The sequence below is a fragment of the Mycteria americana genome, chromosome 3, assembly GCF_035582795.1.
Source record: "Mycteria americana isolate JAX WOST 10 ecotype Jacksonville Zoo and Gardens chromosome 3, USCA_MyAme_1.0, whole genome shotgun sequence".
NCBI classification, from domain to species: domain Eukaryota; kingdom Metazoa; phylum Chordata; class Aves; order Ciconiiformes; family Ciconiidae; genus Mycteria; species Mycteria americana.
In genome coordinates, this window is record NC_134367.1 from 120,643 (window position 1) to 148,460 (window position 27,818).

General features: G+C 56.6%; 3 protein-coding genes across 24 annotated transcripts in view; 2 read left to right on the top strand and 1 right to left on the bottom strand.

Moving 5' to 3' along the window:
- Positions 1-1,960: 1,960 nt before the first annotated feature.
- Positions 1,961-14,544, top strand: FNDC4 (fibronectin type III domain containing 4). Of its 8 annotated transcripts, none has more exons than XR_012775083.1 (8): positions 1,967-2,158; positions 6,496-6,637; positions 7,495-7,610; positions 8,135-8,339; positions 9,260-9,349; positions 10,673-10,806; positions 11,544-11,799; positions 12,855-12,884. XR_012775083.1 is itself a non-coding variant. In XM_075497501.1 (7 exons), exons 2-7 carry the CDS (start codon positions 6,550-6,552, stop codon positions 12,888-12,890), a joined length of 666 nt encoding a protein of 221 aa, XP_075353616.1. In that variant the 5' UTR covers positions 1,967-2,158; positions 6,496-6,549; the 3' UTR covers positions 12,891-14,544. The 8 variants fall into 8 exon arrangements, 4 of the variants coding, with proteins under 4 accessions (XP_075353617.1, XP_075353618.1, XP_075353616.1 ...); XR_012775084.1 differs by having other exon boundaries at positions 11,547-11,799; XR_012775085.1 differs by lacking the exon at positions 6,496-6,637 and having other exon boundaries at positions 1,961-2,158.
- A 2,698-nt stretch (positions 14,545-17,242) lies between these two features.
- Positions 17,243-26,401, bottom strand: LOC142407866 (low density lipoprotein receptor adapter protein 1-like). 11 transcript variants are annotated; one of them, XM_075497519.1, is made up of 10 exons: positions 26,207-26,361; positions 23,670-23,747; positions 23,450-23,592; positions 22,809-22,921; positions 21,745-21,859; positions 21,292-21,364; positions 20,756-20,868; positions 19,703-19,752; positions 18,157-18,242; positions 17,243-17,987 (listed from the first exon to the last, which is right to left on the bottom strand). In XM_075497519.1, exons 3-10 carry the CDS (start codon positions 23,567-23,569, stop codon positions 17,845-17,847), a joined length of 813 nt encoding a protein of 270 aa, XP_075353634.1. In that variant the 5' UTR covers positions 23,570-23,592; positions 23,670-23,747; positions 26,207-26,361; the 3' UTR covers positions 17,243-17,844. The 11 variants fall into 11 exon arrangements, with proteins under 11 accessions (XP_075353634.1, XP_075353632.1, XP_075353627.1 ...); XM_075497517.1 differs by lacking the exon at positions 26,207-26,361 and adding an exon at positions 23,963-25,958; XM_075497512.1 differs by lacking the exon at positions 23,670-23,747 and having other exon boundaries at positions 18,157-18,197; positions 26,207-26,401.
- Positions 26,174-27,818, top strand: part of IFT172 (intraflagellar transport 172) — a 42,052-nt gene continuing 40,407 nt past the window's right edge. For 4 of the 5 annotated variants that reach the window (XM_075497504.1, XM_075497505.1, XM_075497506.1 and 1 more), the window contains exons 1-3: positions 26,174-26,586; positions 26,665-26,808; positions 26,938-27,050. In XM_075497504.1, coding sequence (XP_075353619.1) covers positions 26,548-26,586; positions 26,665-26,808; positions 26,938-27,050 — 296 coding nt within the window. In that variant the 5' untranslated portion in view covers positions 26,174-26,547. The remainder of the gene's footprint in view (positions 26,587-26,664; positions 26,809-26,937; positions 27,051-27,818) is intronic. The other variant, XM_075497509.1, reaches the window with a different exon arrangement.

Sequence of the window (27,818 nt, forward strand, 5' to 3'; positions counted from 1 at the left end):
TGCTGTGCTGTGCTGTGCTGTGCTGTGCCGTGCCATGCCATGCCCCACACCACCACGCTGTTCCTTGCTGCACCATGTCGTGCCATGCTGTGCCCTGCTGTACCATACCATGCCATAACATCCCCTGCCATGCTGAGCTATCTATGCTATGCTATGCCGTGCCATGCCATGCCCTCCTCTACCCTGCTATGCCTGGCTATGCCATGCTGTACTGTGCCCTGCTGTGCATGTCAAGCATGCTGTGCTGAGCCTTAACCATTCTTGGTCATAGTGCCCCAGTGGCTCTGCACACCTGTCTGCTTCTCCAGTTTGCCCCCAGCAGTAGAGCGCTAAAGGGCAGGGAAGGTCCCACAAGTAAAACCCATTATGCCCAACATCCTGCAGCTCCACACAACACCTGTTTGGTCAGACTGAAGGCAAGAAGGGGCACCTGAACAGTTAAGCACTGCCTGTGGACTGCAATGCAGCACAGCTGGCCCTGCAGAAAGCACTGCGCCTAAGCCTGAGGGAGCAACAGCCTAGACTACAATGAGGGTGGAGTTACCTCCAGGATAGCCAGCATCCCACAGATTAATAAAGATTGCTCTCAGCAATACTTCAAAGTGTCACTGCCTCCATTCAGACTTCTCTAGCAGGTGAACAAGCCCATGGTTGGACGTAGGTCTGCAGCACAATGGGACAGAAGCGAGGCTGTTCTGGGGTGGCTGTCCCCATTACCAAGCATTCAGGTGCCATGACACAGGAGCATCTCCAACCGCAGCTCTCTTCCACTCATGCCTGGGAAGAATCCTGCCCCCAGGCACAACTGCTGGGGAACAAGCAGAGCTCTGCTGGTGCCAGCTCTTGCCAAAGGCCCAGACAGGCCCTTGGGGTGGCCATGGTCAGGGGAGTTTTGCAAGGATAAACTCGTTAATTGACAACCACACACATGAGCGAGGACCAGCAGAGCTGCACTGAACGGATCAGGCTGGTGGGCAACCACTCTGGTGGGCGACTGTGGGTCGAGGCTTTGGCCAGCACCTATGCCAAATGGCTCAATGTTGCAGTGCCTGCCTTGTGGAGCAATGAAACCCCAGAAGGATGGGACAGGAGCCTTCCAGGAGCCTTCTGCAGCACAGCCCAGAGATGCACGAGAACCCCCTGCAGGACAGGAAGGTGACTGAGGGCCCCCTCAGTCTGTCACAGCTGTGTGCAGCAGCATGGGCAGGGGCTGCGTGGGACGGGCCTGCGCACTCCCATGAAGTGTCCTGCTGTGGGCACAGCAAGTGGACAGCCAGCTGGGAACAGGAGCCCTCCAGGGTCCTGGAGACTGACACCATCCTTTTGCACAGTGCCCGGCCACTCTCCACACATGGATGCCATCGCAGCAGGACAGAGCGTGCAGCCAGCCCCTGCAAGAGACCGCGAAAGCGTTGTGCTGCCATGGGACGTGCAGCCTCGGTGCAAACCCGCAGGGCAGCAGCCATGGGCTTGTGAAAGAGTGCATGGGTGCATGGGAAGTGCCACACCAGGACAGCGCAAGCGAGGAGGGTCGTTGTGCAACAAAAGACGCGTGAACACACTGCGTGAGGGAAGACTGCATGAGGAGAGTCGGCACTGGTGGTCACTGGGGGTACAGCATGCGGGGGGGCGCTGGTGGTTACTGGGGAACCCCACAGGGGGCAGCGCTGGTGGTTACGGGGGTACGGTACGGCACGGCGTAGGTGGCAGCACTGGCAGTCCCCGGGGGCGGCGCTGGCGGTTTGGGGGGTATGGCTGGGGGGGGGGGGGGTACGGGGGGGACGGGACTGGTGCTTTTGGGAGTACGGTTCGGGGGCCTCGGGGGCGGTGCTGGCGGTTCCGGGGGGCGGTGCCGGCCGTTTCGGAGTACGGCTGGGGGGCGGTGCCGGAGTCGCTGCGGTGCCGCTCGCGGGGCGGCGCTGGGCGGAGCGGGCCGGGGGAGGTCCGGGCGGCCGTTCCGCCCCCCCCGCGCTGCGGCCGGGGCTCGGTCCCGCTCCGTCCCGCGGCGCAGGGAGCCGGGCAGGTGCCAGGGCTGCTGCCCAGGCCGGGGCCGCAGTCCGGGCGCTCCTGCGCCGGCCCGCCGCCATGGCCCGCTTCTCAGCGTTCCTCAGACCTGTCCTGGTACTCTTCAGCTGCGACCTCTGCCTCGTGCGAGCCAGTAAGTGCGGCCGGGCCGCCGCGATGGGGCGGGACGGGACGGGACGGGACAGGACAGGACAGGACTCCGTGCGCCGGCCACTGCTGTGGGCTGGGGCCTCTCGCAGGACCCTCCCGCCGGCCTTCCCCGGTCCCCGGCATGGCCTTGGCCGCGACACCGTGGGGCCTGCCTTGCCCCCTCCGGCCTCCGGGCAACCCCGCCGGGGCTGCGCCCGGACCCGGGGCTCCGTGGCCTCCAAGCCAGCCGTGCCTTTGGCCGTGTCGCGTCCCCTCCCCGTGGGACGGGGTGCGATCGTGTGGCCGTGCTGCCCTCCGTGGAGGGCACCAGGCTCTCCTGCGGGCGCCTGGAGTCGCTGCCTGCAGCTTTGGCTCTCGAAGCCTCCTGCTTCTGGGCGAGGCAGTGGGGAAACGCGGGCTCTCCTTGTGCCCCCGCGGAAGAGGGCCTCCCCGTTTCCCATCCTTGCCCCTCACCAGTGAGCAGCGAGTCCTGAGAGAGTTAATGCCCCTGGGCAGGGATGCTCCAGTACTGTAGGCTGGGCTGTGAGCTGGTCCCTGGCTGACAGGCGTTCCTGCGTGCCTTTCCTGCCTTGCTTTCTCTGGGCCGGTATTTGCTAAGACACAGGTCTGTCGGCACCCAGTGTCCTTTCTTCCTGTCCTTTCTTCCCCCGACTCGTCTGAATGACCCTGTGTCAGTGGCAGCCTTCTGCTGTCTATTTGCCCCTCGTCAGGTTACTGATGTATTAAATTGAATTGCGAGTATCAGTCATGTTCTGATATGTTCTGCCATGTTTTCAGTATCCTTGCAAAATATGTACTCCAGGACCTGACAGATTCAGGAAGAAATGCAGTCAGGGTTGTTAAAAAGGGGCCACTTATTTTTAGATGTGCAGTCTGATGCTTACCTCCCTACTGCAGGGATAAGTTGGGCAAACATCTGGGTGCCCTTGAGCAACAGTCCCAAGGGCACACGCCGAGGGGCAGGTGAGGTCCCCTCTCCAGAGTCATAGCAGGATGGGGAGGGCGCCAGTGGGGCCGTGCCCCATCCCTATGCAGCGCCACGTATGCCAACATCACTCTTGAGGGGCATCTGTCTGGCCCTGTCTCTAACCTACAAAGCCAGGCTGCATGGCAGATCTAGTCCAGTGCTCAGCTGTCCACAGGTCAGCCCTCCCTGCTGCCCAACCTCAAGCTGCCGTTCTGCTGGCTCCAGCACACAGGACCATCTCTTCCCACCTCTTCAGCAGGCCTGAAAGGAATGCACTGCTGTACTGACAGGACAAAAGGGTGCACCAGGCCTTAAGTGATTGCTCTTTCTGTGGTGGTGCCCATTTCCTAATATGGCTTTAATCAAAAGTGAAGCTGGATAACTTATCAATGATGCAGAATCATTAGCGATTAATGCATTGGGCAGGGCTTAACTGTGGCATGCTTTTCCCAGAGATCCCAGCAGGGTGTTGGAGCATCTTGGCTTTACAGGAATGTTTTTAATAGTTGGCTTCAAAGAGTACATTTTTTGGAGCCCTTGCACTCACAGATCTTTATGGCAACAGCTCTGGCATGAAACTGCTCTGACCTCAGCTGCAGAGCAGGCTGGAGAACATTAGGCTTAATGTGGGGATCATACTCAAAGCTTTCTATGTTGTGAGCTGTCCTTTGGTAGTCTTGTCATAACGACTTTCATATTGCATATCTTTGGAATTAAACATTGCTCTGTGTTTCTAGGGTGAACTCCAGTTTTGACTTCTGAAATTTCTTGTTCTGTCTCTTCCTGCTAGGTGTGCAAATCCCGTGTGCTCAGAAATGTCTTTTTTGCAGTTTGCTGAACTGCATACTGACCAAGGGACACTCATTTTTCCAATTAAGAACTGCAGCCTGGACACCTTCAGGTCTCACTGTCACACAGGTTCAGGTCTGCTTGCCTGGAGCCTGCACAAAGTGTGTTTACAATGCATGAGGTCTGAAGCACTGACTAGCCATGCGTGCCGTGGCTCCGCCGTGCCCCCATGTGCTGTTGCTCTCCCTTCTCTCTATTTGGGACATTTGGGGATGGCTCTGGGTGTAATAGCAGATCATGCTAGCTTTGAGTGTACTATCTTTGCAGTTTAGTACCAGAGTGTTATCCCCCTTGGGATGGCCCTCTTCTGCCAGTGAGTGAAGGTCCCTACACATGGCCTATGCAAGCTCTGGCTAAGTACAGTTCAAGCAATACTGTCGGCCCCGTGTGGACCCAGCAGCATGGCTCGTGGATCAGTGCAGTGCCCTTGTTCTCAAACTGTAGAGTGACTCAGCCCCAGGGCCATGTCTCAGCATCCCCAGCCCAAAAACCTGGGCTGGGCCAGGCTGGGCTCCCTGCAGAAGCCTAGAAAATTCTTGTGCGGAGCAGGGAGCCTGCTACAAGCTCTATCCACAGACTTTTGCGTCGCAGAGATGTCAGACCCTGCCTTTAATTTCCTCACATACACTTAAAGGTGGGGAAGTCCAACTGCCCACTTTGGGCATGTTCAGACCTCTTCTCATTTATATCTTCTCATAGATATAAAAAGCTACCTAATTTATTACTGTAGATGTATCCTGTGAAGCACCAGGTCCTGTTCTTGTCCTGAGGCCAGCTGGCAGGGTCTGGTCACATCCATAGCACTAAGCTCATGAGTTCCAAAGAGGGGAGCACATCAGTGCTACCTACTAGGAATGGTTCATGGCTCGTGCTAACTCCTGAGCCATGCCCAAGAGTGGTTTGGGCACATGCTGGCTGCTTCAGACCAAAGCAGTTCCCGGGACCAGTCTCCACCACTGGATTCCTGGGCTGTTCCTGACCTCATTACATTTGCTAGCATAGTGGTGGCCTTGAGCAACTGTTCTTCTTACGCCTGAAGGCTAGCAGAAACATTGCAGCCTCCCGACACACACACACTTTGAAATGTTTCTGCCTGGGACAGTGCAAGGGAGCGGTTATTTGCTAGCTGACAGGGTGCTGTCTACAGCTCAGCTGTTAGTTGTACAACTAACTTGCACACTGGCCGTGGCTGGAGCAGAAAACCAGACCACATCTGTGGGGAGCTCAGCTCCTGTGCACACAGAATACATGTGCTCCAGTCAGTGGCCAGGTCTGGGGAGTGCAGCTTTATTCAGCCTGTTTTGCTGTTGGCTTGTGGGAGACCAGGATGTGCAGATAAGGACATGGCTCAGAGATTCCCTCTCACAGGTTAGAGTGATGAACCAGAGTTCCACTGGCAAAACTCTAAGAAGACACACTCTTCATGGGATAAAGGATATTCAAGTGTATCTTTGAACCCTTTCTAGTTTTTGAGCCTCCTGTTCTGGAAGAGAGGGCACACTATCCTGTGATGTCCTTGTTCATGTTGTCTCCAATGACTCTATCTCCTGATGATGAGGCAGGCTTCTGTTGGGGATGCACTCAGCCCCAGTGTCTCTCTGAGAACATGTTTTCTGGGCTCTGTGGGTGACCCTCCTATGTGTCTTAGTTGCCCATGGCCAACCACAAACCTGCATTTCTCAGAGTGGGAATAACAGCCTTTTCCTGGTTAGATCTGTCATGGAGCTGGGTATTTTCAAATGTGAATGAACGCATTTAAATAGCTGACCTGCAGAAATGACTTTTCCTTGTCACTCTAACTGTGGTTGTTGTTCATGTCTACGGTTGTCTTTTTTCTTGTTCTCAGGTGCCCACTGGGGCTCTTTTTCTATCTATATCAATCACAGCATTGAATTTGTGTGCAATCACAAGCAGCTTGTTAGAAGGACACGTCTTGTTTACAGGGAGAGAGGACACATGAACAGCAGCCTCAGTGTCTTTCTTCATGCGCTCCTGTGTCTAATTTCCAGACAAAATTTGGCTTTGTATGCAGGTCTGTGTACCTGTGTAGGATGCTGCCATGCTCTCAGTGCTGTGAAATCTCAAAATGGTGATGGGTGCAGACCATGGGTCAATGAGGCCAGCTTTCCAAAGGATGGCAATGGCTGAGTGTTGCTGCCAGCTTTGCAGCCGATGGCATTGCACTGCTGGGAAAGTCAGCTCTGCCTTCTGCATTGGGCTTTCCTCCCCACTCTAGAGCAGGGATTAATGCCAGGCAGATGAGATGGCCAGATTGAGTTGCATAGTGTGTTTATTCCAAGCTGCCCCATTTTCCTGTCACAGTTGATATATAAATACTGTGTCTGGGCTGCTTCCTACGCAGTTCTGGGTGGTGTGCCAGGCATTCGTGATGTGCACATCCACGGGGCTGCCCCAGAGCTTAGAGGAGCCTGATTTTGCCATCACAGTCTTGGCTGAAGAATTGCATTAATATAGGATTTGTTTGGACTTTCTGGACCCTACAGAAACACGGGACCTCCCTGCCAAGAATCTACTCTGTGCCCAGGCTGAGCAGGAGCATGTCATGCCAGGCAGCCCTGCTTCTGCTAGTGCTGGAGCTGAATGAAGTAAACTTTCCAACAGATGAACATCTGAACAGCAGTGAAGGTACCTCAGATCTGCAAGCAGATGCCCTTGTGAAGAGCTGATGTGATTGTCATTCTCCTCTCTGATAGCAGGGTCTCTGCAGTGCTCTGAGACAGACTGCATGGACTTTTCTTTTCATGTGATTTTGAGCTGCAGGGACTGGTTAAATTGCCATGACAGCCTCTTAAACTCTGTAATTCTTTTTTGCTCAGGACAGACCTTCATGCATTTCCCATTTCGATGTCTGCTAGGTGGAAGGAGCCTCCTGGGGGCTCTTTGTGTCCTTAGCTGGGTCTGGCAGCCTGGGCACGTGGTCAGCACTACTAATCCCTTTTACATGGAACACGTATTATGAGCAATGGGCTATGTCTGCCACTGCAAGCAAGCCCTTTAGAGAAGAGCCAGTCAGATGCCTCGCAAGCTTGTCCTCCTTCCCCACTGTAGGACACTGCAGAGGGTGAGGTGTGCAGTGAGCACATTTCTCACCAACAGCCAAGCCGGGAGGAGTCCTGCCCAGTGAGCAAAGGCTGCCAAAGCCAGCAGGTGCCACAGAGGGGCAGCTGCACAGGCAGGGAGTAGCTCTGTGCCTGCACACTTCCCCCACACACAGTGGGCAGCTGCCCACTAGCCCAGTAAGCATTATGCCATGCATGTGTTGCTGCTGGCAGGGACTCAGCCTTGTGCACCTGCTGTGCCAGTCCTCTCCTGGGGACAGATTCACTAGAGAAGCTGCTTCCTGTAGCCCTGGCCAATGTGCTGCCATGGGCAGATGTTGGAGATGCCCCCCATGGTGGTGTGCAGGGGCAAGTGCCTGTTCTGAGACATCTTCTTTTGCCTCTTTCCTGTGCCTTGCCTCGGTCCATCCCTGGCTCACCCAGACAGGCCACCGTCCCCTGTCAACGTGACTGTGACGCAGCTGAAGGCAAACTCTGCCACAGTCTCCTGGGACGTCCCAGAAGGAGACGTGGTCATCGGCTATGCCATCTTACAGCAGGTATCCAGGCTCTGTCCTCACGGGGCTGGGGCCCACTCTCACTGATTACCAGCATGCTCCTATGTCAGCCCTTTTGCCACAGTTTGGAGCTCCTCTGGCACCTGCCTGAGGACACCTCTGCTGCTGAGCAGCCCTTGCCAGGGCACCCTGTCTGAGCCATCCATCCTGGTGGGAGGCAGCAGACAGTGGGCTGCGCTGGAGGTAGCTGTCCCTCCAGTGGCTTCCCTGCGATTTCTCTGGATAAGGATGGTGCTTCAACCATGACATAACCCTTCTTTGCTTGCCTTGCTCCGCCTCCACAGCCCCAGACGATGGTGGCTTCTCCAGGGAGGTGCCTGGCTCTCAGGCCACGTAGGGATGCTGCATAGCAAAGTGCTGGCCAGCCTGGCCCACCCCAGGGGTGGATGATTGCCCGGGAAGGGAGGAGTAAGGGCAGTGTGCCCAGCACAGCCCTGCAGACAGGGGCCTGTGCCTGGTGCAGCTGGGAACAGCCTCCTGGGAATGACAGCTCTTCACTCTGGCAGCGGCAAGATGGACAGATGCAGCGCTTCATCCGGGAGGTGAACACCACCAACCGGGCCTGCGTGCTGTGGGACTTGGCGGAGGATGCTGATTACATCATCCAGGTGCAGAGCATCGGCCTGTACGGAGAAAGCCAGGCCAGTAAGCGTGTCCACTTCCGGACCCTGAAGGAGACCGACCGCCTCCCTTCCAACAGCTCCAACCAAGGTGAGGCAGCTCCTTCCAGCTCGCCCAGGTGCCGCTGGTGGAGCCACACCTGGAGGTCTCCACAGCACACGGGCAGGGATCCAGCAGCCAGGGAGGAAGGTGCTGCCCTGAGCAGCAGGCTGCTTGGGATACGCAGGGTAGCAAGGTTGTATAGGCTGCTGTTGTATCCGCTATGGCCATGATAATGTCCCCAAGCCCTAGTTTACAGCCCTCCTATCCCAGGTCTTGGCACCCTATTCAGCTAAGCAGGCTGTGGCCAGGACAACTGCTGTGGCCTGCTCAGCTGCTGCCCATAGGAAGCAAATATTGAAGGGGCTCTCAGATATCCCAGCCTGCAAGCTACCAAAGCACAAATGACAGACCCCCACAGTCTCCTTTCCTATTCATATCCATGTTGTGCCTTCTTGCCTTGGGGTTGCCTACATGCTGGTCCATGAGAGATGATCCAAGAATCCAAAAGAAATGATGCCCAGAGGAGGTCCACTGGGCACAGGAGTCTGCCTCCAGCACTAGCCATAAGAGGTGGACTTGAGAAGAGTATAACAGGGCAAACAGATGGCTTACTTTCCTCAGAACTTTTGTTTTCCTCTCAGGGCCTTCCTAACCTGCCCTGGTCCCTACATAGGGAGTAACCTCAGTGATTTCTTCCATGCATTGTGCAGTCCCTACTTGAACCCAAACAAGCTGTTAGAAACCCTGACTGCCTTTGGTAGCGAAGATAGTTTATCTGACACAGGAAAGCCACAGGCTGCATGTTCTCTCCCCAGCCAAGATGTCATCCCACACCCATCCTTGTTCGGGGGAGGTGGGCCTCTCTTCTCTGGAGCTCCTTCTCAGATCCTCGAGTGTTGCTGGTCCTGAAGTAGGTTCTGGTGGGAGGGTATCTGCTGCCAGCCCTGCCTGGGTTCTCTTTGCTGCAGGTGACATCACCATGGAAGGGCTGGACAAAGACAGGCAGCTGCAGACAGGAGAGATTATCATCATCGTGGCTGTGCTGCTCATGTGGGCAGGTGAGTGCCACAGGCAACGTTCTGGCAGGCTGGGGCAGAGGTGCGATCCAGGGTCTACGAAGAGGATGGGGCTCAAGAGAGTGCAGAGGCATATTGGTATGGGTCTGGCATCCTTTCCAGTAAGTCCATTGAGTCTGTAGGAGCTCAAGCCAGTGGGGTAAAAGGAGCAACCACAGCCACTGCTCAGCAGTGATGGTCTGGAGCGTGTGGGCTGGCTTGCCTGACTGCTGTGTTGGAAGAGCAGGAGACAATGTGGGACCCAAGCAATACAGAATTACAAGGTGGGAGCATCCCAGCTGACATTAACTATCATGTAACTTGGGCCTTAGCTAGCTTGTCTGACATCTGATAACATTGCTGCACTGGCTGGTAGTGGCTGTGCCTCAATCTGGTAAAATTGTCAGCTGGGTGATTTGCTCCTGTACAGCACCTGATTAAAGCCAGTGCTCTAGCAAACAGTGGATTGCCCTGGGAGCAAAGAAGACTAGGAGATAACAGTCAGCTCCTGACTGGTCACATGCAGCTGCTGTGAATGGGAAGTCATTTGTCCCCTACTCCCTTCCCAGTAAATGTGGATTTTCTAGTGCCATCTTGCAGGAATCTCTCCTTGTCCTGGCCTTGAACACTTTTCTAGTGCACTGGAAGAAAATACAAGATGGCTGCTGCTAGCTTACACCTCGTGCAGGTTGGTGTGTCAGAGTGCCAACAGGGAGAAATCAGTTCCAGTCTGCGGGTGGCTGTGATAATGCACTGTGGTTTGAATGGGTCCAACACATCTAATGATTATAGTTCAAAGCATTGCTCCAGGGTCCTGCATCCAGGGTACCAAGGTGTGGGACGTGTGCTGCCTGAGATGGGTGGTGTACAACCATGACAGAGTGACTGACCTCGCAGTCAGTTTGCAAGACAGGACAAAGCCAAAGGCTGGCTTTTGTGAGGGTCGTAAGCATTGGACCAATAACTTTAGTGCCTTGCTGGAGGCACTCAGAAACCCACTCAGCTGCTCACTGACCTCAAGGGCTGTCCCTCTCCGAGTGCCTCAACATCTGCCTTCAGCCTCAGAGCCCTGAGCCATAGGCACCGAGCACCTCACGTGTGCCCTGATGGCTTTAGCCACATCCATGCCTCATCTGCCCAAGGAGACTAGCCTGGCCACACATGCTGAGGTGCCTGGGGTGGTCCAGGCTGACACAGGTGGAGGGTGTGGGTGACCAGCATGCCAGGGTGCCCTGGGCCTGACTGCTCTCCAGCTGGGATGCTGCGGGGAGGGGAGGCAGGGGGCAGCCAGCGTGAGGGAGTCCTTCATCCCCCGTCTTTTGGCAGCCGTGATCGCCCTCTTCTGCAGACAGTATGACATCATCAAGGACAATGATTCCAACAACAACAAGGAAAAGACAAAGCCATCCTCGGAGCACAGCACGCCAGAGCGACCGAGCGGAGGGCTGCTGCGGAGCAAGGTGAGTGGGGAGGGCTGACAGGAGGGATGGCATATGACGTCTGCTGTGACTTGCTGCCTGGACAGGTTCTGGCTCTCTCCAGAAACAGAAACACCCCAGCTCATGCTCTCACCCTACAAACTGAGGGGTTTTAGGGTGCAGTGAGCCCTGGTCTCTCTGTGGCAGTGTGTGTGCCCCATGTGTGATTGCAGGAGAAACACTGGAAGAGACGGCAGCTGGGATGGCTCCCACATTGCAGTGTGGTACCCGTCCTCTCACTGTAACAGCCCCTTCACCATGCCCCTCCATGACTGCACCTCTTCTGCGTCCCATAGACAGGTCTAGCTAGCTCCTGCCTGTTCAGGCAAGAGGTGGACAAGCTGGGCAGCTGTTCTTATGGTTCCTGCACTGGTCTATTGCTGCTCGCCCTCTGCCTTCACTGGGGCCTGGTCCAGGCCATCAGCACACAAGTCATTCATGGGAAGAACCCCAGAGCCCCTTCCCCACCCTAATGGAGATACTGTGCAGGGCTATGGATAGGGAGGGAGCAGCACTTTCATCTGGCTGTTCCCTCAGCACCTGACACTTCTCCCTTTGTTACTTGATAAAGACAGTGATTTATAACCCTGATGCGCATGCTCTAACGAGACCTTGCATTAGGTTTTCCCTTGTGTCTCATCTGCCTCCTCTATTGATGGTGGGAACTCTACTCACTGTGTTGCCTAACTGCCCCTCTGCTTCCACATCTTGGTTTCCAGCAGATGCCAGGAGCAGAAACTTCCTGTTTGGACTTCAAGGCCCCAGTTCTCCTCCTCCAGATTTTCCAGCTACCTGATTACTCCTTGCCAAAAAGGTCCCTCCTCTTGGATCCCTGCTCCAAACTGACCCTGTTCATATAGGGCTGCAAAGGCAGGTGCAAAGGCCTGTTCCTGCTGCTTGCAAATATCACCTGTACAGGGCTGATGCACCTCAGTTTGTCTTCTTGCATTCACCATACTCTTGCCATCCTTGCAGGTGACAACACTGCAAGTTTATTCTTGCAGTCTTTAATTACAAAGCTGGGAACAAGGTATAGGAAAGAAAAAGCTCTGCATTCGCTTCCCCTCCTGGCTTCAGGACCAAGCTGCTGTAAAGTAGCAGACAATGGTGCAGCTCTTGATCTGAGCCCTGTTATAAAGTGTGGTCATGGGGACACTCGCCTTCTGCACCCTGCTTCCACATGAAAGGGCTGAGCTACAAAACACATGTGCAGCAACCAGGACCCCTTCCCTTCCCAGCACCTTCTCTGAATTCACATATCTTCTGTGCTCTGCAATGAGCACATTCCTTCTAGTGTAAAGTGCCTGCTCATGTTTGCAACAGTTTTTGAGAAAATCCACCTTGCCACCTGCAGCCTTTAGTTCCCTTGGCACACGCCAGAGCTGTTATGAGGGCCATGGCAGTGAGACGTGCCTGGCACTCAGCAGGCCTCATCTGTCCCTCCACGCTAGTCATCCCATGCTTTGTGGATTCTCTGCCCCATGGCAGATGTCCTCCTACCCCCTCACTTACCTTTTCTGCTCTAACCCTGCACCTACCTCCTGTCCAAGGGGATCAGGTGTAGCATGACTAGCACTAGGGACAAGATAGAAATCACCAGACGTCTGCAAGCCCTGGAGGCTGAAGAGTGTGGGGCAGGGGGGGCTGGTTCACCCAGGAGTACTGGGGCACAGCAGTGGGCAGAAAGGCTTCCTGGGGAGGCAAGTGTGTGGTTGAAGGGACTCACCTGGAGGGAGGCACCAGGCGATGCAGCTGAGCTACCTAAACCTTTCTGCCAGGAAGACACATCAGTGCAAAAGGCCATGGTTTCAGGGTTAGCTCCCTTGGTCTCCTGAGGCAGACGCTGAAGCCAGGTCCCTGCTGCAGCTCACCCACCTCAGGTCAGAGGGCTCAGCTGCAGCTGGCAGCCCTTTTGCAGAGGAGGTCTGCTGGTCTTAGTGCCTGCCGTGGGAGGTTGGGGGCTCTGCTGTGTAGTCTGCATCCCAGGGGCTTAGCAAAGCAGGGCCTTAAAGCAGATTTTTCTCTCATAGAAGAAGTCTCCCTCGGTCAATATAATTGAGGTGTAAGTGCAGCACCAGCTCTGCATCTGGGGTCCTGGGCGTCCTGCCAGAGCCAAAGCAGGCCTTGGAAGAAGAGGCAGCACCAGGCGCCCAGCCTGGAACTCTGCATGCGAAGATCCGTGTATCAGAACTTACGCTTTCCCGAGAGCGCCTGTCCAGGGATGTGCATGGAGCCAGCTCCCAGCCGTGCATGCAGAGCACGGCCCTGCCCATCCCGCATGCCTGGCCTCGCTCCCCTGCCACTGTGGAGCGTGGATCTGAGACAAGGTGGGGGGCCCACACCACCAGCCCAGGGGGGCAAGCCTAGGGGAGCAGAGGGGCTGCGCACTGGCTTGGCCAAAGGCCTGGGTGCAACCATGTGGCACCGGACGCCTGTCTGGCAGGCAGCCTGGAGCAGACCTTGCTCTCAGCCGCTGTGTCTGGGCTCGGAGGGCTGCCTGCGGAGGGTGGGAGCTGCTCCCCTTTTGGCCCTGAGACTGAGGGGATGGGGCAGTGCAGGCATTTGCCCCAGCACCACCAGGGAAGTCATGGCCAGGTGGCAGGAGGGTTTGTCTGTGGGGCTGGACCCAGCTGAAGAGTGGATCACTGCTGGAGAACAGGACTCCACTGCACCCCATCATTGCCATGCAGGGGCTCAAAGGCCTCTCCCTGCTGCAGGGGACAAAGACACAAACGAGCATGAGGAGCTAGTGCTGCCACAGTGCCTGGCCAGCCTGCAGAGCATGTAGCCAGGGCAGGGAGTGGTGGTAGGAGCCATTCTGTGGGGTGGTGTGAGCAGGCACCAGAGCGTGGCTGTAGCTTAGCCATTTCCCTAGTAGGGCTCAGCCCTGACACATGCAAGCTGTTTGTGGGGGAGCTGCTTAGCACCCTGTGAGCAGTGCGATGCCTGTGCTGCCTGGAGGAGATAACATGGTGAGGCCCAGCAGAGTCTCAGTGGGCTCAGCAGGATGTGCACTGCAGAGCTCATCACCACTCTGGGGACAACCCTAGCTCCAACAGCATCACATCCCGCTCCTGGCTCCTTCTGTCTTGCGGGGGCTATGGTCACTGCTGATGCTTCCGCTCCTGGAGCTGGTCCCATGGCCTGCACCAGGTTGGCTGATGTGACACAGACCTGTTGGAAAGGGATGGCCCTGAATGCCCACAGCTGGTGGACTGCTGGCTTGCTGTCATCTGCCCGGTCTGCCTGCTCGTGCAAGGACAACATGAGCCATCGACCACCCTGGGGCTGGTGAAGAGGTGATGTCTGGACTGTGGTTGTTTGCTCCCCAGAGCCTGCAGGCAGAAGTCTCTCACTGGGTGTCTGCACTGCTCTGTGTCCAAGGCTGAGGCTAGGCCCAAGCATGCCTTCTTGCCAGTAGTAGAAGGGAACAGGGTGATATGAGGAGACTCTCTGCTGCAGAGGTGGCAGCTGGTGCCCTGGCTGCTGCTCTCCCTCCATGCTCTGTGGCCTGTCACTGAGCTGGGGTGCTGACTCTGCAGCCCTGGACTCAAGCATCACAGGATCCAGTGTCTTCCAGGAATAAACCTCCCAGTAAAGCACTTTCAGGACTCTTCCTTCCAGGTGCTGCTCAGCTCCTGCTGCAGGACTAGGTGGGGAAGGGACAAGATAAGCAGCTCCCTGTGGTAGGGTCTTTTCAATAAAAGCATCCTGGCTCAAAGGCAGCATCCTCCCTGCAGAGTTGCAGGTCTGTGCATGTGTGTGCGTGTGTGCGTGTGTGCGTGCGCATGTGCGTGTGTGCGCGTGTGTACGAGCACTTCTTGAACATGTGCGCATGGCCCTTAGGAGACCTGTTCTTGCATGCTGCGCCTGCATGCTGCAGGTCCTCTAAGGTCGTCTTGCACACCTCTCTGGCCCTCAAGGGCGTGCCAGTGCTGCATGCTGGGCCATGTCATGCTGCTGGACAAGTCGCAGGTACAGACTGTGCCACTGAGGATGGCATCACAGCTGCTTTCTCTGCACAAACAAAACAGGCTGCAGAGAGCAGAGACACCCTGGCAGCAAGGCCAGGAAGGAGGATGAGGCCAGATCCCAGCAGGCTGCTGGCCAGAGAGGGCTTGCTGCTCCCTGGTCAGGCGAGGAGGGACTACCTGAGGAGCAAAAGCACCATGGTGGTGGTGGGCAGGTGCTGCTGTGCTGTAACTTGGGCTGCACAGAGCATGGCCATAGCTCCAGAGAGACAAGGCACCTTGTTTTGCCAGCTAACTTTTGGGTTTTAGGGACATAGATTAAAAAAATTAGGGCTGTCAGGGAAATACAAGAGTTTTTAAAAAGCTCTGGCACCCTGGAAAATGTTTAGAGGTACTATCCTGGAGGGTCAGACCAGACACATGCCTACATGAGTTCTTTAACCAGACCAGAGGTGCACACAAAGAAACAAAGGAGCATGATGTGCAGCAGAGTTGAGGAGCTGGGGGAGGCACCAAAAAAATGTATGTCAAAATGCAGTGGTTGTGGCCAAATAAAAAAAGAACATAAAAGTCTGTCACATTAAGTGTAAAATCAGGGTGTGGTGTTGAGGCAAAAAAGACACCACCACCACCACCACCCCCCAAAAAAAAAACGCCAAGCCACCACCACTCCTTTCTCAGACCATGGCAGTGCCAGAAGGCAGGGAGCTGCAGAGATGAGCGCTGCACAGGAAAAGCAGCAGCGATGTTGGACAAAGGTATTTTCTGAGGCACGCACAAGCACCCAGCCCGCGAATGAGTCTGGCAGCACCAGCACAGGACAGTGCAAATGCCTGACACAGTGATAGGGCAGAGCAGGACATGTACATACATACAGAGGCACACCCCCATCCGCCCTGCAGCACCACAGTGGCCCAAGGAAAGGGCTGTATGGCTCATGCTGAGCAATTCTGGCACACCAATTTAAGAGATGTTGGACAGTGTTAGCACGTGTGTGGGTGATGGTGAACCCGTTGCTAGCTTGTACATCACTAAAAAAGAACAGACTTGGCAAAGGGTCTCTCACACACACAAGGCTGAGATGGGGGGGGGGGGGGCAGGGAAGCAGTTCACTCACTGCAGCAACAGCTGGTTAAAGCCAGGAATAATGGCAGAACTGGCACCCATGAAGTCCTGCAAGAAGCCATACAGGGCTGCAGCGTTCAGCATAGTCACAGCAAAGAGCACACTGCAGCAACCATGAGTCCCAGGGAGAGAGACTTAAACTGCTTGGAGCACTTCTGTCTGGAGATGTGACAGCTACCAGGCAGCAGGGTAGAGCCCACTGCCCTCCCCAGTGGCATGAGATGGTGAACAATTATTCACAGGACAAGAGCAAAGGGCGAGTGAAGCAATCGGCATGCGCCGGCATTAGCAGCAGCGTTGTCCACCCCTCAGCACTACCTGCAGTACTCAGCTGCAGGACAGCATAGATGCCAAGCATCCTGGTTCAGCACAGGGCAGGAAGCCACATCAAGGGCTGTTAAACTCACACCACCAACAGGTCAGCTATCCCTCAATGCTGGAAGCTGAGGACCTGACAAGGACCTGCTCACCCTAACAACCCCAATAACATCTACAGGTTGCTCTGTGCCCTCAGCTGCGGGAGGAAAGGCATGAGACCAGGACTCAACGTGCAAAACCACAAGCGAGAAAAAGAGTGCACAGCCTTTGACTGACCTGCAGGGACCCAAGCCTCCCCAGAGTGCAAGCCTTCCCCACAGCACCTGCCTACAGCACTCACTGGCAGACCAGCTCTTGCTGCCCCAGGCTGCACGCAGTGAGTACTGCTCAGCTGGGGCTGTGTCACCAGCCTTAGAAGGGGAGATCTGCTGTGATGTGACAGGAACCCAGCAGCAAGGTCTGTTACTTGCCAGAGAAACCAAACATCCTGTTGGCTGCAGCCTCCCCTGCTCTGTCTGGGGAAGGAAACCAAGTGCACAGCTTGCCTACATATCCAGACCACAGCCGGGCGTGCAGCAGGGCAAAGGCACCCCAGAGCAGAGCAGGCACACAGGGGGAGAGGTTGAGACCTACTGGCACGGGGCGGGGGGGGGGGTTGTGTCCTCCCTGGCCTCAGCATGGTCAGCTGTCAGCTCCCGCCAGTGCAGATAACATTCACAGGTGCTCAAGACACACCAGTCCAGCACAGCCTGGACTAGCTGCCCCCCAGATAACAAGGGCCACCCTGGGCCCCGGCAGCCCTTAGCACAGGGGGAACAGCTCCCTCAGGACCTGCAGCTGAGGAAGACATAGGAGCTCCAGGGCAGCTGCAAGCTCCATGAGCTCGGGGCACAGCCCAGGCCCCCACCGCAGGCAAGGAAGCCTCACTGCAGGCAGCACAGGAGAGGCACAGCACCTTGCACACTTGTGCATGGCACCCTATCCAGCACTCAAACCCAAATGACAACAGTAAAAAACTCAGTTTATTTCCCTATAAAGGCAGAGCTTTCCTTTAAAAACCAGCTCATTTCACTTGTGAGAGGGTGTGGGACTGAACTGCAGGGGCAAGGCCTTCCTCACTCACTCCTCCAGGCCAAGAGCTATTGCTCCCTGAGGGTCACACATGCCAACCAAGTCCTTCACCATCTCCAGAGGGCTACTCAGCCTCAGCTGGTCCCCAACTGCCACCATGAGGAGCAAGGCAGGAAAAACAAGTGAGGCAGGTCAGACACAGTGCAGTCCCAGGCACACTGGCTGCACCCTGCAGGCTCAGAGCACGTGGGGTGGCTCTGTATGCACTGGGAGTGGGCAGAGCGAGGAGCACCACCCCGAGCGAGGAGCACCACTCAGGCGGTCCACCAGCCCGAGCTGGGAGCAACTGCAGTTTGAGGCGGTTCATGCAGGCAGAGAGCAGGACAAGGAGCAGGTGTCGCAGTCTGTGCACTGCATGGCAGCGGTGCCAGCAGTCCCCGTGCCTGGTGAGCAGTGCCAGGGGCAGGCACTCTCTGCCTGGGTGCAGGCACAGGGTGAATCCTGAGTGGCTGGTCCATTGCTGCAGAGATTTGGCTTATCCCAGGGGAGTCTTGGGGCCAGCAGTGGGGAGGTCTCCAACCCCTCCCAGCCCCTTCCAGCTGTCTGGGTGTTGCCCCAAACGGTAGCACAGTAGCTGTGCAGTGGGAGAGCTCGCTCTGGGCACAAGAGGTGCTGACTCTGAAAAGGAAGAGGGAGGAAGACCTGTTCCATGAGGCATGTGGTTGAGAACCCAGCACAGCCTGGGAGGGGAAGCAGACCCTCCCAGGTGAGCCATCAGCCCCCTCCCCCTGCAGAGGACATGCTGGGTGGGGGATGTGGCAAAGCAGCATTGAAGGAAAGAACTTACCTGCTGGGCTGTGGGCTCCCCTCCCCAGCTCCTCCATGCTGCTTTGGAAGAGAACAGAGCATCCATCACACCCCAAGCAAGGCCTGCTGAGAGACGCAACATGCTCATGACCCTGACAACGCAGGCATGGCGCAGCAGTACGAGGCACTCAGAGTGCAGAAGGCCCTAGCCCACTTGCTACCAAACCCTTTCCCCAGGCCAGCCTGTCCTGAGACTGCAAAGCCACATCTCCTTCCCACCAGGAGCCCCCACGTACAAAGGGCTGCCACTTCTCAGGGCCACATACATAGCTCCAGTCTGTGCATGCCCTGGTTCCCAGCTGACACCAGCTCAGACCAGGCTCAGCCCTGTGGCACTGGCAGACCCCAGCCAGGTGCCAGGCTCATGGAGAACAGCCACAATGGAATATGCCTCTCACACCCACCACCACAGGCACTTCTGCAAAGACCCACGGGTTAATCCTCCACTACTGGACTGGTACCATCAGCTCTTCCCAAGCACAGGACAAACACCAGCAAGCTCAGCCCCAGGCCCTAGTCCATGCAGAAGTCAGGATGACCAGGCCTCCATCCTGGCCCAAGCCCCAGGGAAATCAGTGGGAGGAGAGGGACAACTCTGAGTCCCACCTGAGAAGCCCCTCACTACAACAAAGACACTGTGGTGCTGGAGCGTGTCCAAAGTTTTGGGTGCCTCACTACAAGAAGGACATTGAGGTGCCAGAGTGCATCCAAAGAAGGGCAATGAAGCTGGTGAAGGGTCTAGAGCAGAAGTCTGATGAGGAGCAGCTGAGGGAACTGGGGTTGTTGAGCCTGGAGAAAAGGAGACTCAGGGGAGACCTTATCGCTCTCTACAACTACCTGAAAGGAGGTTGTAGCAAGGTGGGTGTCAATCTCTTCTCCCAAGTAACAAGCAATAGGACAAGAGGAAATGGCCTCAAGTTGCACCGGGGGAGGTTTAGATTGGATATTAGGAAAAATTTCTTCACCAAAAGGGTTGTCAAGTACTGGAACAGGCTGCCCAGGGAAGTGGTTGAGTCACCATCCCGGGGGGGGGGGGGAGGGGGGGGGGGTATTTAAAAGATGTATAGATGTGGTGCTTAGAGACAGGGTTTAGTGGTGGACTTGGCAGTGCTAGGTTAATGGTTGGACTTGATGATCTTAAAAGTCTTTTCCAACCTAAACAATTCTATGATTCTACGATTCTAAGCATGTCTGGATAGGCTGGCCTCAGCAAAGAGTGGCAGAAACAGAACAAGTAACATCTCTGGGCACATCTTGAGGGTCAGCATCTGTCCCCCACAGCTCCACTGCAAAAGCTGAACCACAAGATCTGCCCCTCCACAGCTCAGCTCCCTCTTCACTTGACCTCTCAGCTGACAGAGGCAGAGAAAGCAGCAGGAAGCTGCCCCTTACTCCCATGCGGATCTCCTCCATGCTCCCACCATGCCTGTGGCCCCAGCAGCTCCCCTTGCACGGGGCACAGAGAAGAAAACAAGACAGAGTTCACCAGAGAGATCCCTGAACACAAGCAGCAGCTCACCACCTACCCAGATAAGGTTTCACCAACGTTATCATCTTCCTCCTCCTCTTCCTCCTCCTGGCAAACAAATAAAACAAACCAAACCAAAACAAAAAAACACCATGACACCTCGCTGCCTGGGTAGGTCTCTGCCAGGAATGAGGCTGGGCTGCCCAGAGCCTGTTCTGGAGCAGCAGGGCAGTTCCCAGCCCCTTCACAAGACACAGTCACCCACCAGGCATGGCACAGACAAAGGGTGCCTACAGGCAGCAGGGGGAAAGATGGCACCTGCAGTGCTGGGCTGCTGAAATCCTCAGGGCTCAGGCACACAGCCACACAAGGGCAGGGATAGACCTCTTCTCACATCCCCTCCAGCCAGCAGAGCACCAAACACAGGCTGTGAGTGGGGAACAAGCCGCAAAGCTGATTCAGCTGCTGCACACAGCACACCTTTGCCCAGAGACAGGAGTGGGGTGAGCATGTCTTGCAGCTGGAGGGCCAGGCAGAGGACCACCCGGGAGCAGGCTGTAAGCAAGGATGACCCCAAGCACTGCCAGGCTGGGCTAGCACTGGAAGCATGAGGTCAAGGACCAAGTGTCCAGAGGCTCCTGGGCAGGGACACAGCGAGAACAGCAATGCTCTGATTGGCTCTGGACATGCAGGAGGTGTCGTGCAGATGGGCAGGGCTGAGCCTTAGCCCAGGCTGGCAAGATGATGACCAGACAAAGGCTCCTCTCCTTCAGAGACAACGTCTCACCCCTAGCCATGGCACCAAGTGTGCAGAACTGATCCCAGCTCCCTGTTTGACAGTGCCAGCAGAGCAGGGCTGGGAGCTGCTGCAATGCTGGGCCTGACAGGAGAGCTCCCGGAGCAAAGGCTACCTGAGGAACCACACCTGCCGTGTGAGCCAGATAGAGCACAGAGTGCCCCTCTTCATGTCAGGCCACCATGTACGAGGCAGGCTGCACAGATACGGACAGGGTCCTGGAAAGCCAGGAGGAGGGAGCTGCATAAGAGTTACTCTTTTCCTGCTCTAGTGTGAGACAGCCCTGGGCATGGGCCAGACTTGCACATACTGTACCCCAAAGTGGTGTCTGAAGGGAGGGCTCCCTGGGGGGACTGGCTCACTTGGTCTGCCGGGTTCACTGCTCTCCAAGACACATGAAGGGTGAAGGGGCTGTTCCTGCCTAGAGCCTGGGACAGGGCAAAAGCAGCAGAGTTAGTGCCTGCAACCTGGAGAACGCCCAGCAGGGGATGGCAGGACTGTGGGCAAGGGACAGATACCCCTGCTGTGCTTGGGGGAGGGTGCAAACAAGGGTGGGGAATCACTGCTCAGGGCAGGTACCACAGGGCGCTGAGCTGTGCTACAGCTCAGCAATGCACAAGAGTTCAGCATGGATAGCAGGGACACCCCCACCCCAGACAGAGAGAGATCAGGCTCCCCAGGTAGGGCAGTGGCAGAAAACACAACAGCAGGGACAACACACTCCCTGCTTGGTGTGTTTCACCAGCCAGGCAGCGAGACATCTCTCCTCCACACAGCCCAAAACAGGGTCCCACACTGGAGACCCCGTCCCAGGGCTAGGCAGAGGGACATGTTTGAGAAATTCCTCCTACCTGCATGTGATGCTTCCCAAAGATCCAGTGCCATCTGGAAGGCCTGGGCCACGGTCAGAGTCACAGCCTGGGCCTGGGTACAAGAAAGAGGGGGAATGTCTGCTTCCATCTGGGCCCTCAAGCCAAGACAACCCCACTGCCATGAGATCCAAGACCCCCCAGGCTTCCCTCACTGCCTTTCCCTGCAGAGCACGCATGTGGAAGGCCAATACTGTATCTGTCTACCCACATGGGCCAGCCATCCCCAAGAGGAGATCCCAGAGAAGCTGGGCCAGAAGAACCTCCTTTTGCTCACCACCCACCTCTGCAGTGGTCAAGCACACATGTGCTCCCTGGCTCCATTTCCAGCTGAGGTGCACAGAGGTAAAGGCCTTCTCTCTCTGAAGGGGAAGAAGGAAGGCCCTTGCTCCCACCCTTACCTCACAGAGCTAAGACCAGATGGGAAGTGCTTACAATCTTCTTCTTGGGTGAGAGGAAGGCATGGCACTCCAGTGCCCCGCTCTCCTGGCTTTGGGCAACATAAGCGAAGACTTTGTTCTGCAGCTTGTCTGTTGTGCAGTAGGAGATCCTGCAGGCAGAGAGGAGCTGCTCAGGGCAATAAGGGACCCCAGCACAGGTCTTCTGCTGTGCTGCCAGCACTCCAACAAGCAGTGCTGACAGCCTGAGGCTTTCATCTGCCCCAGATGATCAAGCAGCCCAATACCGCAGCAAGGGCCAGAGGCTGCCTGGCACCTCTAGCAAGAGATCACTGCATCCATAGGGATTCCCTCCTGCATTGCCCCAGTGTACTCCTTGATCCTCTGATGCCCAGTTCAACCCCAATGTATGATCTCAAGCACTGAGACAAAAGGAGCACAGAAGGGTGGGCAATTGCCTCCAAGGACACGATTGGAGGCCAGGCAGTAGGATGGTCTGCCTTGGCACATGAGCTCTGGTGCCAAGACACAAATTTTGCACCAAGGAGATGTCCTGTCTCTGCTTACCATCTAGCCACCAGCCTGCAGCCAAGCTCCCCTCACACCCAGCACCCACAGACACCCAATCCAGCCAAAGCACAGCTGGCAGCAGTAAAAAAACAACCCATCAGCTCTTACAGCAACTGCCTTTAGCCAGCCTGAGTAAGCTGCAGTCCATGGCACCCTCATCCCACTGCAGCCAGAAGGGCAGTCCTGTGTCAGTGGAGAGAACCAGACGTGCAGTCCTGCCCTAGCTGTGGGAACTTTCCAACCATCAGCCTCAACATCCTGCTTGAATGCCAGAAGAGACAAGCAGGGCTGAGGGAAAAGACAGATGGACTGACCCAGAACTCAAGGCTGCCCAGGACCCTGCCTGCACTCAGCCCCAGGCAGTGCTGTGGGGCACAGCAGGGAGAGGGCATGGGCCTCAGGGACCCAAAGGAAGACCTAAGCTTGAAGGTACCACTGACAGAAGACCCAGCCCTCCCTGGCTGCTCAAGATCCCATCAGTCTCCAGCTGGCTGCTGGGGAACACTCAGGCCCTCCACATGCCATGCCCACCTGTAGATGGAGATGTTCTCAACCATCTCCTTTGTGTCTGCATCCTGCAGCGAGATGCCCCTCGGAGACACTGTCAGAATCACCTTCTGGAACTTGCGAGCTCCCACCCGTGCCTGGCAGTGGGGAGACACCAGACACCTCTGCAAATCTGGCAAGGGTCTTCACCCTGCCTTGCTGGCAGGAGTCCCCCAGACTCTGTACAGAGTGCCACCCACTTGGACCCTGGCTGCAAAGGCTCCTGCCGTAGGGATGGGAAAGCAGAGCCTGGAGATCAGGCATGCCCTGCATAGAACACCCCTAGAATCTGTTCACACTACTGCTATGCATACAGGAAAGGACAGACCCCACCTCCCCCGGTACTTCACCCTCCTCTCCATGCTGTGACAAGCACAGCTCTGCTCCTAGCCGCGTTCCTGGTGTGAGAGCAGGCAGCGGCAGCTATCCTGCAGGAAGACAGCCTCCGCCACAGCACACAGGCAGAGACCAGCCAGCTTCTTGCATGCTACCCTCCTCTTGGGAACAGCATGGTCCCTAGCTGGGGTTCAGGGCTGGGATATGGACACTTCCCAGAGTCCAGGGGCTAGGCTCTGAATTGGCTCTTCTCCACCCCAGCACAGCAGTGCCCCAGGGCCAGCTCTCACCGTGGCAATGATCCGGCGGATGGCAGCAGCAGCCATGTCTTCTCCTTTGGGTTTTTCTACCAGCGTCATGCCTAGATACTTGAGTGTGAAGCACATCCCCTCAAGGAGTGGCTCCTGCATATCAGCCCAGCTCTCAGGAAGCTCTGCAAAGACAAAATCCCTTAGCAGCATAAGCTACATGCCAGTGGCCCCATGGCTAGTCCCAACAGAGCCACCTCACCTTGTTGCAGCTTCACTGCTCCCAGCAGCAGTGCTGCTGCCTGCACTCAGCAGGGCACTCTCCTGGCTCTGTGACATTCTTGAAGAGGAACAGAACAAGAGGACAGTTCACCCTCAAAGCTTTTAGTCCTCCATTCCTGGAGGTGCAGGCTCTGTCAGCACAGATAAGCTCCTGCATATCTGCATAGGGCCTCAGATGCTGCAGTGTTCAGTGCTATCTGCAAAAACCTTGCATTTCCAGGTCTCATCTATTTCACTACAAGCAGGATGTGCTCTGTACTGCATTCATCTCACTCGCCTAAGCCACTGGCACTCCTCAGGAACAGCAGCATTAGCTGCCACACTCGATCAGGTCAATATCCCCAAGTTGTCCCAGTGTAACCAAAGCCAAACCCTCTGGCAGCGATCATTTGCAGCAGCAGGCTTCCAGGGAAGGGGTAGCTTGTCCAGCACTCATGGTCCAAGCTGAGGTGACTGGGAAGCAACTGCACCACAAAGATTCTGTGTTAAGGAAGAGCTCAGACTGGTATTTCAAGGATGCAAACTAGCTTCCAGGAAAACACATTTTATGGATGAACTCCAACGCACAGAGGGAGGAAGATCATTGGACTTGATGATCTTAAAGGTCTTTTCCAACCTAAGTGATTCTATGAGAGCTCCCACATGCATTACTTTGGAGGTCACAGAATTAAAGGGGCACTGGCTTCTGTTTCCTGTGTCCTCTCTTTTCAAACCACATTGCTGCACTCAAGAAAATAAAAACAAATACAAAAACCAAAACCAACAGGCAGAGTGTCTGTTCACTCAAGGCAGATTCCCTAGGGACAGTCCTCAGCATCTCCAGCTTCCTTCAGAAACCAGTCTGTTTCACCAGCAGGTTCTGCCATACGGCAGATGTGCTGGTAAGAGAAGGAGCCCTGGCTCTACGGTCAGTCCCGACACCGCTGCTGTTGGCGGAGAACACACGAAGCAAGCACCGTAGAAGCATCCATTCAACCTCTGCTCCCACAAGACAAAGCCACTGGCTTCAACAGAAAGTTCACTCTTATAGAAGGCAAAAGCTTTAGTTATCAGACTAGTGTGCCACACACAAACAAACACTTTTCTTGTGCCAAGCACTTCCTGGTGATAATTTTCAAGGAGAGCTGAAGCAGATATTAGCACACATTTACTTTCCTCAAATCCTAAAGGGCACAAGGATAGTCAGAGAGGAGATATGCAGAAGGGCTAAGACACAGGGAGTCACAGTCTCTCTCTTCTTCTTGGGGATTCATCCCACAGAGGAGGGAAGGAACAGGAACACAAAAGTTACATGCTCTGCTACAAACACCAGGTTTGTACACTTCCCTGGGAATTGCCCAGGTATCTCCTGTTCACGTTAAGCTAATACTTTTCAGGGTTATTTTTCATGTCTTTCCTGGGATTAGCTCCCTGAACATTACTGTCACACTTGCAGAAGGCTCCGACTCATAACTGGAATAACCTGAACCCACAGGGAAATCAGGAGACCTTATTTGCACAGCATACTCCTGCACAAATTACAACTACCAGCAAACCCACTTGGTACCATGCAGGTGTCAGGGATCTCTCCCCAGGGTAAGAGAGCACTGTCTCACTCCGAACTTTGATAACAGCCCACACATGCCAGGGCTGCCAGAGTGAGCTCTGCTGCTCCAGTAAAGCCTTTGGGCAGCTATGACTAAGAAAGCCCAGGCACAGCCCTCCTGGTGGGTCTGTAGGGTCAGTCTCGGATCTGGCTGTGACACAGACAGCATGGCAGTCAGCCTGCAGCGAGTGACGTGCAGGCCTGCCACGCTCACTGCATGCATGTCCACACCTGCAGAGAACCAGGCGCAGCAGTTCGGGGAGGCCAAGGCCTGCACAGGCTGGGGAGGGCACCTGCAGACAGGCTGCAGCGCATTCCAGCACCTGGCACCGCCGGCACTGCCTGTCACAGCTGCCCAAGGCCTTTCAGCCCACCGGCGCAGGTGGCCTCAATTCAAAAGTGGGGCATGAGGCTGGCAGCCAGGGGAGCGTGGCAGGGAGGGCCAGGCAAGCAGCCTACAATGCTGCTACCTGCCTCAGCCTGCAGCCCCATAGCCTGCCCCCAGGTACTGCCACAGCCTGCTCCACAGCCCCCCCGCTGCCTCCCAGTGCCGCCAGCCCACCTCAGCCCGCGGCCCCACGGCATGGCCACAGCCCATCTGCCGGACGACGGGCACCTAACTGCTCCTCACAGCATCACCAGTCCACCTTAGCCCGCAGCCACAGCCCGTCCCCCGGACCCCACACCGCTCCCACAGCGCCGCCAGCCCACCTCAGCCCGCGGCCCCACGGCACGGCCGCAGCCGTGCCCCACATTGCTCCCCACAGCAGGCAGCGGCCGCGTCCCGGGCCTAGCCAGACCGAGATGCGGGCTCCCTCTGCCCCACCCCCGGCGCACCGGCACCGGGGCAGGCCCGGAGCGACGCCCCGCCCGGCCCCTGCCACAGGTGAGCCCAGCCCCGGCCTCGGCCCGCAGCCGCAGCCCGCACTCACTGCGCCGCCGGCGGAGCCCCAAGCCGTGCCGGGCGAGGCGCGGGCTCCGCAGCACGGCGCGCCCCGCCGCCCGCAGCGCTTCCATGGCGGAGCCGGAGCTGGAGCCGAGCCCTGCCGGTACCAGGGCGGCGGGAGGTCCGAGCGGGGGGAACCGTCCGCCGCTGGGCTCGGCGTGCTGACGTCAGCAGCGGCGGAGGCTCTGGGGTTGCCGGGGCAACGAGGGGCGGGGCGAGGTGGGCCCGGCGGCGGCGGCGGCGGCGGCGGCGGCGGCGGCGGCGGCGTAGACCCGTCCCGGTGGCGGTCCCAGTCTCGGTCCCGGTGGCGGTCCCGGTCCCGGCGCGATGCAGCTGCGGCACGTGCGGACTCTGCTGGCCCCGCAGGTCGGGTCGGGGCGCGCCGGGCCGGGCGGGGCGGGCCGGGCCGGGGGGGGAGCGGTGCTGAGGCTGTGTGCCCCGCAGGACGGGACCGCGCGGGTGACCTGCATGGCCTGGTCGGCCAGCAGCGCCCGGTTCGCCGTGTGCACCGCGGACAGGGTGGTGCTGCTGTACGACGAGCAGGGCGAGCGGCGCGACAAGTTCTCCACCAAGCCCGCCGACGCCAAGGTGAGGGCCCGGGGCCCGGCCTGCTGCCTCCGGGCCTGCTGCAGCGGGGCGCGGTCGTCTGTGGGCCGGGCAAGTGCGCTTGGCCCAGGCCAGCCCTCCGCTGTGGTTCACATGCAATCCTCTCCACAGTACGGCAGAAAAAGCTACGTGGTCAAAGGCATGGCCTTCTCCCCGGACTCCACCAAAATAGCTATCGGCCAAACGGACAACATTGTCTATGTCTACAGGATTGGAGAGGATTGGTAAGTCTGGTGGTGAAGTGTCCAGTGCTGCACCCATGAGGAGGGGGCAGCACTCTCCTTCCTGCCGTACAGTGTGTTTTCTGGGCATTGGTGCTACCTGCATCAGTGTCCTGGCCTGCTGCTCAGTGCTCCTCAGCCCAGTACACGCTGTGCATCATCTAACCTGCAGTGAGTCACTCAGAAGTTTCTGTGGTGAGCAGCAGATAGGATTTCCTTGAACACAGCCCTTGGGGAGCCCTGTGAGCATGCACCAGCTGAGCTTAGAATCATAGAATTGTTTAGGTTGGAAAAGACCTTTAAGATCATCAAGTCCAACCATTAACCTAGCACTGCCAAGTCCACCATTACACCATGTCCCTAAGCACCACATCTACATGTCTTTTAAATACCCCCCCAGGGATGGTGACTCAACCACTTCCCTGGGCAGCCTATTCCAATGCTGGACAACCCTTTCAGTGAAGTAAAATTTCCTAATATCCAGTCTAAACCTCCCCTGGTGCAACTTGAGGCCATTTCCTCTTGTCCTATTGTGTGTTACCTGGGAGAAGAGACGGACCCCCACCTCACTACACCCTCCTTTCAGGCAGTTGTAGAGAGTGATAAGGTCTCCCCTGAGTCTCCTTTTCTCCAGCCTAAACAACCCCAGTTCCCTCAGCTGCTCCTCATCAGACTTGTTCTCTAGACCCTTCAGCAGCTTCATTGCCCTTCTTTGGACGCACTCCAGCACCTCAATGTCCTTCTTGTAGTGAGGCGCCCAAAACTGAACAC

Excerpts from the sequence above, each read along its gene's own strand:
- FNDC4 (XM_075497500.1), top strand. The coding sequence starts at position 6,550 with ATGTCATGCCAGGCAGCCCTGCTTCTGCTAGTGCTGGAGCTGAATGAA. Across the intron at positions 6,638-7,494 it reads ACATCTGAACAGCAGTGAAG|ACAGGCCACCGTCCCCTGTC; the intron begins GTACCTCAGATC and ends TGGCTCACCCAG. Across the intron at positions 10,807-12,854 it reads GAGGGCTGCTGCGGAGCAAG|AAGAAGTCTCCCTCGGTCAA; the intron begins GTGAGTGGGGAG and ends TTTCTCTCATAG.
- LOC142407866 (XM_075497510.1), bottom strand. The coding sequence starts at position 26,291 with ATGGAAGCGCTGCGGGCGGCGGGGCGCGCCGTGCTGCGGAGCCCGCGC. Across the intron at positions 18,243-19,702 it reads GTTGGTGAAACCTTATCTGG|CAGGCCTTGCTTGGGGTGTG; the intron begins GTAGGTGGTGAG and ends TGCGTCTCTCAG. Across the intron at positions 17,988-18,156 it reads GGGAGCCCACAGCCCAGCAG|AGTCAGCACCTCTTGTGCCC; the intron begins GTAAGTTCTTTC and ends CTTCCTTTTCAG.